Source organism: Mustela erminea, chromosome 17, assembly GCF_009829155.1.
Source record: "Mustela erminea isolate mMusErm1 chromosome 17, mMusErm1.Pri, whole genome shotgun sequence".
In the NCBI taxonomy this organism is placed as follows: Eukaryota; Metazoa; Chordata; class Mammalia; order Carnivora; family Mustelidae; genus Mustela; species Mustela erminea.
In genome coordinates, this window is record NC_045630.1 from 65,199,466 (window position 1) to 65,215,074 (window position 15,609).

Below are 15,609 nucleotides of genomic sequence, written 5' to 3' on the forward strand. Positions count from 1 at the left end.
GATTCAAGGTCAAACCAGAGCCATTGGATAGAAGATGTAAGTTGCAGCACCTTCAATGAAAGAAGGGTCTTTCTGATAATTAGAGAATTTCCCAAACTGGAAAAGGCGGGTAGTGAGTTCCTTGTATATTAGAGGTATACAAGCATAGGCAGAGAACCACATGAAAATACTGCAGAAGATATTCACTCATTAGGTACAAAGGTGACTTCTAACTTTGTGTGTGTGTGTGAACAGCACCTTTGTTGAAATGCAAAAACGCAAAATGTAGAACAGATCAAAGTAAAATTGCTTTGGCTACCCTGGGGCCCAGGGCCTACAGTTTCATGTGCATGTTGGCCAGCCTCCAGCAACTATTCACGAAGCTTAGTAGAATATCCAAAGCCCCAAGGAGCACTCTGAAAACCAATGTGGTTGATGATATAATTAAATTTTAAAATAAAGGTTTGCTTTTTTTTTGAAGATTTTGTTTAGTTATTTGAGAGAGAAAGAGCGTGCAAGCGAGCACACAAGCAGGGGGAGGGCAGAGGGAGAGGGAAAAGCAGGCTCCCTGCTCAGGAGCCCGACATGGGGCTCGATCCCAGGACCCTGGGATCATGACCTGAACTGAAGGAAGAGACTTAGCCGACTGAGCCACCCACTTCCCCCCAGGCCAGGGCTTTAAATATAAATTTAGAATAATATAAGTTCTTCCCATTATAATCCTCCCCCCCAAATCTTTTCTCTTAAAAAAAGCTTTACCATAAAGTTATAAGGATTAGGCTCCTTCTGTTTTAGTACAATGTCCAATTTCTGCAATCAGAATTATTTCTGGAATCTGGCTTGGAAAAAATCTGAAGGGTTGTGGTATTTGTGGAGGTGGTTAAAAAATGGCCAGCCTCCCTGGCAAAAACCCAAGAGGAGGGCAGTGGAGCTCGAGGAGCAGCTCGAGAGGGGATTTTCTCCAACACCAGCACAGCAGCAATCCAAGTTACTTCCAAGGACACCAGATGCACCTGAGTCCATGTGTACACTCACACATCCCTGTGCCTCTGGGTCTGCGCACACATACATCCCAGCTCTCCCTACTGAGAAGGCCTAGAAGCCACGAAAGCCTGGTAGCAATGAGCACATCTAGCACCCAGATCTTGACTGCATAGGAACCATCCTGAAGAGCTCCTGCTGGCTGAGTGTGGGACAGTTTGGACGCCAAAACAAAAGAGAGTAACAATGGAACCCTTTGGGCAAAACAGGAACTGTGAAATAATAAGAAACACGTATATACACGGTCTCCATTCCTGGTTCCTGACACTGAGCGCCTAAAACCCTTATAATCTCCGGAGTGACAGGAGGAGTGCTGGAACAGCTTTTGTCCTCAGATTTGGTCTTTGACCCTGATTCCTGACACACAGCTCCTAAATCCCTTGGAATTTCCTGGGTGGTAAGAGTGTCTTTTGTTTTAATGAGGTGACTCGGGATGGAGGCTGGTTGCCGGAAAGACTGAGACATGATTACGGCTTTTAGGCCCACCCCTTCTTTTTCCAGGGAGGCAAAAGGGGCTAGAGATTGAGTTAATATCTGGTCCTGCCTACCATAAAAATCCCAAAAGTGAAGAAGTCTGAGTTTCCAGGTTGCTAAGGATATCCACATGTCAAGAGTGTGGTGTATCCCAACTCCACGGGGACAGAAGCTGCTGTGCTGGGAACTGTTCCTGACACAGAGGCACCTACAAGGGTACCTGGCTGTTGATCTGTACCAGCTGTAATGGAACTAATGGAACTAGCCCTTGTAATGTAACTAGTGAACATAAGTAAATGTTTCCAAGTTCTGTAGCAACTCTAGTAAATTACTGATCTACTCATATGATGTGAGGAGGGGGTAGAAAGAACCCGTGATTTATAGTGGGTCAGTCAAAAGCACAGGATTTGCAAACTGGCATCTGGAGTGGGGGACAGTCTTGTGGGACTGAGCCCCTGACCTGTGAAGTCTGCACTAACTCCAGATAGTATATGTCATAAATGAATTACTGCAACTGGTATCCAGGGAGTTGGGAAACTGGCTGGTGTGGGAAAAACCTCCACACATTTGATGTCTGAAGTGCTGAAAGCAGAGAGGAAACAGTGCTGTTTTTCCTTTAGTTGGTGTCCTGAGAGTAGAGGAGACATGAGTTTTTCCTTTTAGGAATCCTTAAATCTGTACTGATAAAGAAAGCAAGCTTTAGCCTATTTATTTATTAATTTACTTGTAAAGAAATCTACTGGGTATGATGGAATTAGATAAAGTACAATCTGGCAACCACCGGAGTAATAACCGATTCCTAGTAATAACTAATAAATGCTGACGGTAAGTATCATCAATAGAAGGAAGTCTCACCACAAAATAATTAACAATTATAAACACAGTATCTGTACTCACTAACTTTATACATGGAGAAACCTAAGCAGACACACTGTAACTAGATAAAAGTCAACATCACCAGTAATGGATCAATCATCACCCATAGCCCCCATCCCCAGCCCCGCACCCCTATGCACTGAGACCACAACATCACTTCAGAGCTACTCCTGCCAAAAATGCACAAATCACAGGAAAACACCAGGCAAACATGAACGGGAACACTTAAAAATGTTAATGTCATGAAAGATAGGGAAAGACTAAAAAACTGTTCCACACTTGAAGGAGATTAAGAGTTAAAGAGACAACTAAATGCAACACACGATCCTAGGCTGGATCCTGGACCTATAGAGGACATTACTAGGACAACTGACAACATCTGAATGGGATGGTGACACTGGGTCAAAGTTAATTTTCTGATTGTGATGGTTGTACTATGAGTGTCCTTGCATTTTTTTTTTTTTTTTTCAGAGAGGGGTGGGAGTGGGAAGAGGCAGAGGGAGAGGGTGAGGGAATCCTGTGGCTGAGATCAATCTCCCCACCCTGAGATCAGGACCCGATCTAGTATCGGATGTTTAATCGACCAAGCCACCCTACAGTGTCCTTGAATTTAAGAAACATGTACTCAAGGATTAAGGGTCTGTGATAGGCAGAGTAACAACCTCCCTAAAGATGGCCACATTCTAGGCCCTGGAACCTATATTTTACCTTAAATGGCAAAGGGGAATTTAAAGTTGCAGATGAAGCTAAGTTTGTTAATAAACTCACCTTAAGCTAAGGAGACTATCCGGGATTAGGGATTACCTGGATGGTCCCAACATAATCACAAAGGTCCTTAAAAGGGGGAGAGGCTGGCAGGAGGAGGGAATGGAGAAGAAATGTGACAACGGAAGCAGGGTCAAAGTGGTGGGAGGAAGAAGAACATCACCCATCATCGCTGGTTTTGAAGAGGAGGGAGGAGGCCACAAGCCAAGGAACTCACAGCAGCCTCTACAAACCACACAAGGAAACAGATTCTTCCCGTGAGCCTCCAGAACGGAATGCAGCCCTACCAACACCTTAATTTTAACCCAGTGAGACCTGTGTCAGCCTTCTGACCTATGGAACTGTAAGGCAGCAAGTGTGTTGTTTTAAGCCACAAAGTTTGTGCTAACTTGTTACAGCATTACAGGACTGATGGAACATCATCTTGCACTTGAACTTAAATCATCTGGGCATGTTAATGAATTGGGACTGCGCATACAGCTCTACAGGAATTCGGTGTACTGTTTTTGTAACATTTATGTAAATTTGAAACTGTTTCACAATAATGTTTTTCAATTAATGGATATTACATTTTGACCCACCAGCGTCTTCCAAATGGTAATTCTACAGGATAAGATACCCTCTAAGGCCAGAAGACAGAAAACAGTCTTTTTCTTATATAAAAGGCCTGAGGGAAATACTCAGGGAGGCAATGGCCCAACCTCCAGAACCTTCCCCCATTACTTCTCGACTCCCTGGTTCCAGAGGCCTTACCTGTAGATGGTGATATGGGGAGACAGAGGACGGTTTAAGTCGGTGTTCTTATTCCAGAACCTCTCCATCTCTTCCTTGGCTGTGGTTCCCAAAGGAACAGCACTAAAATAAAACCAGAAGGTTTTAAAATGATTAAAAGTAAACTTGGCTTAACAAAAAGTTAAATCAAAAAAGCTAAGCTCTAAGCTGGGCTGGATGAACCCACTGCAGAAGGAAAACATGTTCATCCACTCCCCATCGCTATGCCAAGTCTGACTCAGTAATCACCTCAATCACCCAGGGAGGTCATATCAGGGGAGAACTCCTCTTCCCAAACCCCCAACACATAGGTCAAGCAAAAGAAGCTCAACTTCCTTTGCATTGTACAGCAGAGCGAGGACAATATTTTAAAAACATTTACATAAATGAATCACCATTTCCCCAGGCCACGGGTGTTGTCTCATACATAACCACCTGCTCTCATCTGTTTTGTCCAGACATCTTTCAGGTTCTCAAAAATCAAGAACTGGATCAGCTCGGTACCTCCGAACAGTTTCTCGGTTTCCCTTGTCACTGGGTTGGGTTGAAGTCAAGTGTTGGATGGCTGTGTTCAACAATTTAATTTATTATGTACCCATATTAAACATGATTCCATTCCCCTCAAGAAAATATAACCTACCCATAGATTGCACTAAAGAAAGAAAAAAACAGTAACTTCATAGTGGAAAAATACCTAGCAGACATTCCCTTATTCACATGATCACATGCCCCCGATGTGAATGTAACAGGCAGTACACACCACTTAAGTATGACTCCTGCCGAAAACGGGTAACTTGACTCTAAATTATAGGAAACAGCCAGACAAACCCAATTTGAGAAACATTCTACAAAATAACTGGCCTGTATTCTTCAAAAAATGTGCCACAAAAGGCCAAGGAAGGCTAAGAAGCAATTCCAGATTAAAGGATGCTAAGGAATATGACAAGTAAATAGAATGTGTGAGCCTAATCAGCTCCTGGATGGGGAACAGAAGACTGTATTTCTATAAAGTCCATTATTTGGGACAAATGGAAAATCTGAAAACTAACTGCATGCTGGATAAGAGTACATCAATGTTAAATTTCCTGAATTCAATAATTGTGTTTGTATAATTATACTGTTATATATAAGATAATGTTCTTATTCTCAGAAGAAGTATTTAGAAGCAAAGCGTCACAGTGTTGGCAACTTAATCTCCAAGAATTCAGAGAAAATACTAACAATAATTAAATACACATCAGTCTGGACCACACTAAATTGTCAATCTTAGACCAGCTTTGACCAATAAAAATTACAATTTCATAGACACAACCTAAAATACATAAAACTCTAAGTAAACACAGCGGAATGTTAACAACTGATGAGTCTAAGTGAAATGTATCTAGAACTCCACTGCACTACTCTTCAACTTTTCTGAACGTATAAAACATTTCCCAAATTTAAAGTTTAATATTCTTATCCTTCCTTCTGCTACCAAGATGAGAAAAATAGTGACCACAATCACTAAATTTTCCGCTAACCATCTGGAACTTCCTTCTTTCATATGTACCCCGAAAATCTAAACCAACACCCCACTGCTGTTCCCTGAGGGGAAAAACGTTAAGTCATAATAACCTCCACAAATTTAGGAACTTACTTTCTGATGCAGAGCCGAGGACTAAGGTGGACACGGAGGCAATGACGGCCAACATTTCTGCAAGATAAGAGAATAAAGAGTCAGTGGGGGTTGGGGGAACGCCTGGCTGGCTCAGTGGCTGGGTCTGCAACCCTGAATCTCAGGGTTGTATCCCCCGAGCCCCATGTTGGATGTAGAGATTACTTAAAAATAAAAACCTTTTTTTTTTTTCTCAAGAGAATAAAGAGTCAACACACATTTAGAGATCAACGTCAGTTTATCAACTTCTCTATTTTTGTGCCGTATTAGATTTAGGATTAGAGGGGAAAATTAGTAAGATGAAAACAAGGACAGTATCAATGTCTTTGAGAAATTTTTTAGTTGGAAAGCTACCACTTCAAATAACCGGGGAATAATCACGTACATAACCTAGAAATGCAAAATAAAGTTTTAGCTGAACATGAATAATACAAAATAAAAGAATAATCAGAGTTAGTAACGTTCAACATTTCAAGTTAGGTCTTAAAGGAGGTGATGAGTAAAGGACAGAAGTAAATAAGAACAAGAATAAGAATCAGGGTAAGAATATACCTTAGTTAACTGCTGCAAATGGATGAATTAAGAAGGTTGAAGAATCCGGGGTGTGTGGGAGGAGGGGCCTAACTATTAAGCTATCATTTTAGGAACTACCATCAAGTTCCAGACAAGCTGGCTGAACTTCAAGTCAAAAAAGCATGGAAATGCAAAGATTGCCCTGACTAGTGAAGAGTTATGTGAAGAGGGTACACAAGTTTCCTACCAAAAAGTTACGATTTTTGAAAAGGTATGCATCAGTACAAAAACTGCTATTCAAGTCTAAAATGAAGATGTGCCCAGGCATTCTAGGGAAAGTGAATTTACCTGACCCAGAGTTCACACAGTATAATGAAAAGCAGGACCACTACACCCCTTTATTCAACATTATATCAAATCTTTCCAAAAGTATTTAAGAAAGTGAATTTCTGGGACTAGAATTAAAAATACATTGATTCTACAAAAGTTTATGGTATATCTATTATACGTAAGGCACTGTGAGGATATAAAATCTCCTTGAGATCCAATGATCTTCTAAAAAAAAAAGCTCATGGTGTCCCTCACACCGCTGACATGCTGATACTAGATGCATGAACAGTTCAAAATCCCTCTGCTCTACACAGGACAGGAGAAGGGTCCACTGCCTGAAGGCAAAATAATCCAATCAACACTTCCTTCAGCTCCTCCATCTTTCCAGCTTTGGCGGCAGGAGGTGAATACTGACATTGTGCCCCCAAGGCTCCCAGAAAGAAGAAGTGGGAACAAATGTCTTCCATCAATTGAAGTAATTGTGGCTCTGGAGTTGCAGGGCACGCATTCCGCGCACCAGGCTGGGTCCAGGCCCCCAGCTACCCGGCAAGAGTTTGCAGATGTGGGTTGGAATCTACAGCACTCTGTCTAGTGCTATTGTTTCCCAGACAAATGCCAATGTAAGCTTTCCCCAAGGCCCTAACAGACCCCAGTTGCACAAACTTCTAGCCTTAACCGAAATATGACAAAAGTAGGTATCTATCCTTGCCTTTCATGTGAGACCAGGAACTCTGAAAGTTCTACCAAGAGCTTGAACTTTATATGTTACAGCTAAAAGGTAACAGCATGTTATTTTTTTTTTTTTAAAGATTTTATTTATTTTGACAGAGATCACAAGTAAGCAGAGAGGCAGGCAGAGAGGGGGAAAGAAGCAGGCTCCCTGCACAGCAGACAGCCGGATGCGGGGCTCGATCCCAGGACTCTGGGATCATGACCTGGGCCGAAGGCAGAGGCTTAACCCACTGAGCCACCCAGGCACCCCGACAGTACGTTATTTTTAATTAATACGCCAGAATGTATCACTCTAGTTAGTACTGTTCCCTTTTAAATATATTATACAGGTCTACCCAAAATGTAATCACTGCTCTCAAATCATTTCTGCAACTCTTCTCTGGATTCGGGCAACAACAGTGAGGCAGAAAGGGCAGTAAAGTAAAAAAGTCACACTGGAGTTCCAGTTAGCCTAAGTTGTGTAACTTTATGGAATCACCGGGCTGCAGCTTTTTCACTTACGAAATGGGACTCACAGGACCTACCTGATTGGTCACTGGGAGGATTACATAAGAAAATGTACAGAAAAGCAGTCTCAAAACTGCAATATCATCCATATATATATTACTAATATTTCATTGGTCTCGCCAAGGTCTTTAGAATTAACATCACATTCTTTTTAAAATGCTCAGTCGTGATAAAAATATTCATCTGCTGAAAATGGATTTGACTTTTGGAAAAAAACAAAAGTTATTCAAAGCCAAGTCTATGGGATCAAACTAAATAAAACATTTTTGGTGCAAAACAAGATGTGACTACAATATAATGAGTTTCTCTTATATGACCTCGATATGACTTGATCTGATGGTATGCCAAAAAGTTTTAGAAATATCTGGGGTAAGAGCAACTCTAAAATATCTGTAACTTTGAAGGACAGGATGAAGGGGAATCATCTGTACACAAAAGTTCTCATTAGGGGCACCTGGGTGGCTCAGTCGTCAAGTGTCTGCCTTCAGCTCAGGTCATGATCTCAGGGTCCTGGGATTGAGCCCCGCCTCGGGCTCCCTGCTCAGCAGAAGCCTGCTTCTCTCTCTCCCACTCCCCCTGCTTGCATTCCCTCTCTCACTGTCTATCAAATTAATAAATAAAATCTTTAAGAAGTTCTCATTAATGGCTATTAGCACTCAACCTACTCCCAAGCTACAGCCTGATTTCTTCTTTCCTCTCACCCCCCCATACATATGCGAGGCGTCACCCAATCCTATCAGGACTGTCCAAGAAACTTCAGTCCGTTGTCTTAGTCCTTATTCTTTTCATTTCTCACAAAGAGGACTATAAAAGGAGCTCTTGGACTCTTTCCCTAGCATCCCTCTCTTCCCTATCATTCAATATTACCGAAGCTAACTTCCTGAAGAATAAAGCTGATGTCACTGCTCTTCTGCCCCAAAGACTTTTAACAGTTCCCCGCTGCTTGCAGTTCAAGGTCTAGACCCATTCTCCCACAAATTCCCTTCAGCCTCTTATACGTCTACCACACAGAGTATTATACTCCATACACCAAGAAAGAGCAAGTCATCATAGGACCACGTGCTTCTGCTCGTGCTGTTCTTTCAGGGGAACCTCGCTCACACTCTGAAAAAATCATCCTTCAAAACCCAACAACTCCTGGACGGCGACTTCAGTTTCTTCAGCCTTGCTTGGGCCTTGCTTCTACACCACTTCTTATCTCTGTATCAACACGTATTATGCTGTTTAATAATTAATCTATTTTCTCGTCTGCTAGCCTGAGCTCTTCCAGGATAGGACTGGAATGCTTTGTGTCCAGAACACCTGTAATAATGTCAGACACATAAGAGAGGCTCAAAAAAAATGGTTTTGTAAATGAATATGCTCATTTTAAAAAGCAGTCTTATATATGTAAAGTTAAACCTTATTTTTAGAGGTGTTTCACAAGTAGCACTTAATATGATGTGCAGATAGTTAATGACTCTTGGTGACTTTGTGCTTAAGCACCATGAACTTTATTAGAAGCCTAGCTGTTCTTAGCTTAGTTCTGAATCTCCATCTTGGCTTTGGCAAGGCACTCCTGGACTGAGTGCCAACAGAGCGTGCATTACTCAGCAGGTTATTTATTCCTGGCTAGTCTGTGAACTGTTTGGGGAGTATACAAAATATAGAGCACTATTCAAAAGTCATGATATACAGTACTCTGAGCACTAATAATTTTTAGTTAGCCAAACATTAAAAATGTTTAACCAATACTTCTTTTTAAGGGCCCAAGTTATTGCTATTTTCATTCACAATGAGGAAACCACAATCATGGAACCGGTGACGTTGACTTGTCCAAAATAATGGAATTCGTGACAATACCAGAACTAGAAACCAGCTCATATAATTGCTTAGAAGGTATGTTCCTCTGAGGCTAAATCAGCACATTATGAACAGTTCCAAATCCCTGTAGTGAAATGCAACTTGACTCACAACATCCATGAGAAGAAAAAAAAACTTGGGGGGCACCTGGGTGGCTCAATGGCTTGGGCACCCAACTCTTGAATTCAGTACAGGTCATGATCTCAGAGTCATGAAACTGAGCCCTGGGACCTCAACCCACTCTCTGCTCAGCAGGGAGTCTGCTTGAGATTCTCTCCCCTCTGCAAACATGTTCTCTCTCTTTTTCTAAAATAAATAAAATACATCTTAAAAAAAAATTTAATTCCCTATGTCCCCTCTTAAGAAAGCCCTTGTGAGAAAAGAAGAGAGGTGCCCTTCCCATGAACTTCAGGTTACTACTAATGAAAGAGAAGTCTATTTCTTGGCATTGAATCCTAGTGGTGACCATCCTACACATCTCAAAAAGTGTATGCTTAATGAGTACGATAACTGTCAGCTTCTAAATTATCCTGAGAGTCATAAAATGAACTGTTTAGAACCAATATGATCACAGCCAGCTAAATGTTAATTCTACCAAAAGTCCCTGACATCTACCAAAATATATCAAAGAATTCAAAATCAGTCAATTATGGCAAAACTACCTGGAATAAAGAATGCAGGTCTGGCATGACTGGCCCTGGCATACCTTAAGGGGGGGGGGGGGAGATACATTTGGAAATAAGAGACAGGGAGGAAAATGATGGATTAAAGTAACCCATTCCTGATCTCAACTGCAAGAGGAATCATTTTGTCACAGAGAAAAACCAAACAAAGTCCCTCTATTTTTATACTGGGTGACTCTAGTGGAAAAAGAAATGAGAAGACATTTGGGGAAATCAGGAATTAAATCTCAACAACATTAAAACTAACTTTCCACAGCAACAGTTTCCAAAAATAGGCCTGGCACGAAACTATGCTGGCCTTTGTACCAAGAGGGTCTAAAGTCACTGAAGTTGCTGCGTCTATAAGGGCTCTGAGTAGAGAATGAAACCTACAAAGAGGACAGCTCAGAATGGAAGGAAATCTAGAGTACTCCGGACAGTGAATGACCTCGTATGGAAAAACTGAGACATCCACTCCCCCTCCCTTCTCACCCCAAATGCAAAGAGAAATTACAACTGAATTAGCCAGGCTGCTGTGGGGCGGCGGAGCGACCGCTACGGGCGCTGTTGCTAATCTCCAGCGCGGTAAGGCTCTAGGCCTCCTATTCCCTCCGCCAGGGGCCCGTTAGGGACTCACACTGTGCCCACGCACAGCCAGCACTGGCGTTTGCGGCAGGTATAAGCAAAGACAGAGCACACCACGATCCCTCTCCCCGAGGCCCAATTCCTGAGTAAGACCTCGGAGTCCTAGCGGATGATCCGCTGACCTCCAAATCATAACTTTACGGTCTCGGAGCTTGGCTCTGGGAGCGGCCCAGCGCCACCTGGGGAAAAAGTACTGGAGCTGGGGGGAAGTGGAAGGGGCGACAGCCGCGCGACCTGTCGGTAGGCAGTAGGGGCGAGATAACGGGCCGGTGACCCCGAATACCGGAGCGGCTGGGGGGAGGGAAGGGGCCCTAGGATTCCACAGCGCGTGGCACGCACACCCGTGGGCCCTTTCCCTGCCCAGGCACGGGGCAAACACCCGTCAGCAAGACGTGAGGGACAGCGCAGGCCTCCCGAGGGCCGCGGACAACGACTCCCAGCCCCAGGCTAAAGTCACCTCAACAAGAGCGCAGCCATCTTGAGTTCCGGCCTGGACGGAAGTGACGTTCAACGCCCCCGCCGCCTTAGGGCGGGGTCTCTATCACGTGACAGCACGAGCTCTTTATAAAGGTTGGGGGCGCCCCTGTACGTAGTTTTGTTCTCTCTCCTTTTTCCCGTTCCCCTCCGTTGTCTTCCAGAAGGACTTGCCAGGGCTTCTGCAGAAATGGAGCGGACTCAGACTCTGCAGTATGCGTTTTACCTGCGAACATAATTCATTTTGTGGAACATCTGACTTGTCCTGATTCTTCACCAGGGACTCCTCCGTCTAGTTCGCTCCACCTGCTTCCCAGATAGGGCGGCAAGGCACCCACGGAAACGGGCTCCATCCCGTTCTAATGGGAAGCTTGGCCAGGGCAGGGAGGGATACACAAGTTGAGACCCACGCTGAGGAAGGAGCGCGACACGACGCAGACCACCATCCCCAGACAAGGGAGCCGCCTCTATCCACCTGGCTTAGCTTTGTGCCCCGCAGTTCTGCGCTTGAGCTCCCGCCCGGGCCGGACGCCCACGAGCCAAACACAACGCTCTCTTGTTCTTGTTTCAAGGCTATGTGGGTGACACCCACAGCTAGAGGAACCCGGGGTGGGGGGGAAGCTCGCTTTTGATTTTTAAACACACACGCACACGCGTGTGTGTGTGTGTGTGTGTGTGCGCGCGTGCAGTTTTGAGGAACCCAAGCACAGTGATCAATTGCAGAACACTTGTGACTTAAGGAGGAAAAGGGGAGTGAGAAAGGAATAGAAAAGTGAATAAGTTCTTGAGTCTCGTTTTGCGGGGGGTGGAAGTGAAGGAGCGACGCGCAACTCCTACTAAGACTTCAGCTACATTAATATTCGGATCTCATTTATATTTAGCCCTCCCGCACTTCTTTCAGGATTTAAATAGCACAAATTCACTTATTTCTTCACCAAATGAAAATACCATTTTGCATTTCTATAATACTTGACAAAGAAAGCACTTTTATAGACTTCTGGGCTGGGAGAGACCTTAGAGGCTCTTGGGCCTGATTTTTTATCCAGGGCAGAAATCTCTTCTTCAACACTTAGGGCCACTGGTCTTCAGGACTCTGCTCGAACGCATTCGGTAATGGTTACCTCAAAACTCAAGTTTCATATAGTGAACAGTTTAATCATTAGAAAGTTGCTAAATTAAAGTACAGTTTTCTGGGGGTATGTGGCTGGCTCTATCGGTGGAGCATGCGACTCTCGATCTTAGCATTGGGAGTTCAAGGCCCAGGTTGGGTGTAGAGACTATTTACAAATAAAATCTTCAAAAATAATAAAATAAAATAAAATGCAGTTTTCTGGTGTTAAACTTCCAGTCATTGATCCTACTTCGGCCTTCTGGCTCTTCACATTAACAAATCCAATGCATGCCTCTTTCACTTAGCTCTTTGAATAATTTCACTTAATATGTATTAACTTTTTGCCGGAGTATATGAAAGGGCTTTAGGGGATTCAATGATACAAACATGTAATTTTCCTCAAGAAGTTTATAGTCTTATCAGGATCAGTAAGTAAATAAATACAAAAAAGAAAGTAGCAATCCCATGAAAACTATGGGTAAAAAGGGTGGGGGAGGTCAAAGCAAAAAGTGATTATTTGCCACTGGGAGGTGCGGTTAGGAAGGTATAATTGACTACAACATGCCCTGAACATTCACTGATGATTTTCCCTGTGGAGTTTATCATCAAGTCCTGTACTTAGAGTTCCACAATCCAAACCCAATAGTATTCACAGAACCCACCATCTCCTGTGTAAGGAGATGACAGGTAGGTACCAGGAGACTGTGGCTTTCTAGGTCAACCTGCAGTGATTCCACTTCAGGAACAACAGTGGACTCCCTCCTCAAATTAACCTGTAGGGCCCATAATTGATGGAAATTAGTCACATTGAAATTCAAACAAGACATTAGTCAAGCCCCTTATCACCCGGGTTAATCTTTTTTTGTTTTGTTTTGTTTTAAAGATTTTATTGGGACGCCTGGGTGGCTCAGTTGTTTGGACAACTGCCTTCGGCTCAGGTCATGATCTCGGAGTCGTGGGATCGAGTCCCGCATCGGGCTCCCAGCTCCACGGGGAGTCTGCTTCTCTCTCTGCCCTTCTCCTCACTCATGCTCTCTCTCCCTGTCTCTCTCTCAAATAAATAAATAAAATCTTTTAAAAAAATAATAAAGATTTTATTTATTTATTTGACAGAGATCACAAGTAGGCGGAGAGGCAGGCAGAGAGAGGAGGAAGCAGGCTCCTTGAGATCATGACCTGAGCCGAAGGCAGAGGCTTTAACCCACTGAGCCACCCAGGCGCCCCCACCTGGGTTAATCTTAAAAATAAGCAGGAGGAGGTCAGAGAAAGAAAGGGAAAGAAAGAAGGGAGAACATTTCAAAGGGGAGGCAACAATCAGGAGAGCTTTGGTCTGAATGATTTTTTTTTTTGGCGGGGTGTGTTTTAAAACTCAGCTCTGACTATGTAAACACTCCCATCCCTAACCCCATATATCACTCCAAAACCTTCGGGAAATTCTTATTGTTAAAAGTTAGTTGGACCAGGTAGGTAGGCAGGGCCGGGGTCCCCAACAAGAAAATATGGGAGTCAGGACAGCTAAGATAAAACAGAACACCCTGTTTTTCAGATTAGACAGAACCACACTGACATTCTGCTTTGCTGCCTTTGCAGAAATGACTTCTGCAAAAATGTCCTAAACTAAGGCAATTAACCACAAAGCATTTGCCAATACCATGAGCAAGGGACAATTAAGACATAAGCCCCCCAGATGTCAGCAAAAAAAAGACCATCAGCACAGAGACATTAACCTAATAGGTAGAGAGATAACGTGACCAAAGCCCTGATTGGCATGACTTAACAGGCCTGGATTGCTTAAGATCATTCCACAAAAGAGCTGATAAAAACCCCTAAACTCAGAAACTCTGAGGGCAACCCTCTCAGCCCCCAGCCTGGGAGCTTTATGCTCTTGCTCAATAAATTTTGCTTTGCTGCCCACCCCTCTTCTTCTGGTCTACCTCTTTGTTCTTTGAAGTGGTCTGACCAAGAACCATGGACACTAAGGGGGCAAAAATCCTATAACATTATGATGTACCAATTAAACCCACTCTCTTTTGTCTGCCACTTAATGCCCTTCACCAATTCGTTTCAACTCTCCTGGACAGACTTGTTTCCTATGACCTTCTTTAAATTCCCCCAAATCAAGTCAAAGTGAAGGGCACAAGATCTGCCTTGAATGTGCCCAATACTTCACAAACCTACCCCATACAAACACACACACACACATTTTCCTACCTCTTTGTTTTTGCTTTTGCTCTTCTGCCTGGATACCATCACTACCCATTCCATATCTAATATTGCCTTCTATATACAACTGCCCCTTCCTCTGAACTTCACTTATTTTATTTCTTTGTTTGTTAAGTAGGCTCCACACCCAGCGTGGAGCCCAATATGGGGCTTGAACTCCACAACCCTGAGATCAAGACCTGAGCTGAGATCAAGAGATGCTTAACCGACTGAGCCACCCAGGTGCCCTGGTTTACTTTTGTTTTTAATCTCTGTTACATAACAATCTCCCTGACATTTGTGAAGTATTGCGCATATTTGAGCAGACCTGGTTGAGCCCATCTTGGTATTCTCAGCACTTTGTTCATCTCTCTGCTGTGGCAAGCATCATGGTTTATTATATTGGGTTATTGATGGGTTCGTCCTCCAATCCTCCCTTCTCTGCCCCCCCAACTAGATTTTAAACTTCTTCATGGAGAAACTTAATTTTCATTCCTTTTTCTGTTACCCACATACCCATACTTTACATACAGCTGGCACTCAGTATGGTTTTGTTGCCGTGTTCTAAATTGACATGGACTTGAACTTCAGTATGGGGCACTGAAAATTCTCTGATGAAGAGGGAAAGCTCAGGGGATTCTTCGCTGGATACTTTCCAATGGGGAAAAGCTTTATCAGGGAAGAATCATCCAGGATGCAGGGAGATGTAATAAAAAAAAAAAAAAAACAACTCCCAGATGACCTGGTCATTTCAAGGAGCCTGTAATGCAACCCAGAGTCATCACAAAAAGAAACAAACAAACAAGGAATATCCCATTTTCACATTCTCTGGGGGAGCCATTCTCTGGTAAGGAAGCTGCAGAGGAACGAACCCCTTCTTGGAACCTTAGAATTCAGGTTCCCCTGCCCATGCGTCCCTCAGAGAAGTGTGTTTATGTCCCTTTTTCTGTCCCTCTCCCTCACAAACCCCCCCTACCCCAGCATTCCAGCCCAGGGCAGGGGGAGGCCAGCAGACACAAAGCTCTTTGTGT

General features: G+C 43.5%; 1 protein-coding gene across 1 annotated transcript in view; it reads right to left on the reverse strand.

The window, feature by feature from the left end:
- The window catches only part of SDHC (succinate dehydrogenase complex subunit C), a 32,641-nt gene extending 21,300 nt beyond the window's left edge, over positions 1 to 11,341 (reverse strand). The window contains exons 1-3 of the mRNA XM_032318020.1: positions 11,249 to 11,341; positions 5,543 to 5,599; positions 3,889 to 3,990 (exon numbers count right to left, since the gene is read on the reverse strand). Of these exons, the coding sequence (XP_032173911.1) occupies positions 3,889 to 3,990; positions 5,543 to 5,599; positions 11,249 to 11,268 (179 nt within the window). The 5' untranslated portion in view covers positions 11,269 to 11,341. The remainder of the gene's footprint in view (positions 1 to 3,888; positions 3,991 to 5,542; positions 5,600 to 11,248) is intronic.
- Between the last annotated feature and the right edge of the window lie 4,268 nt (positions 11,342 to 15,609).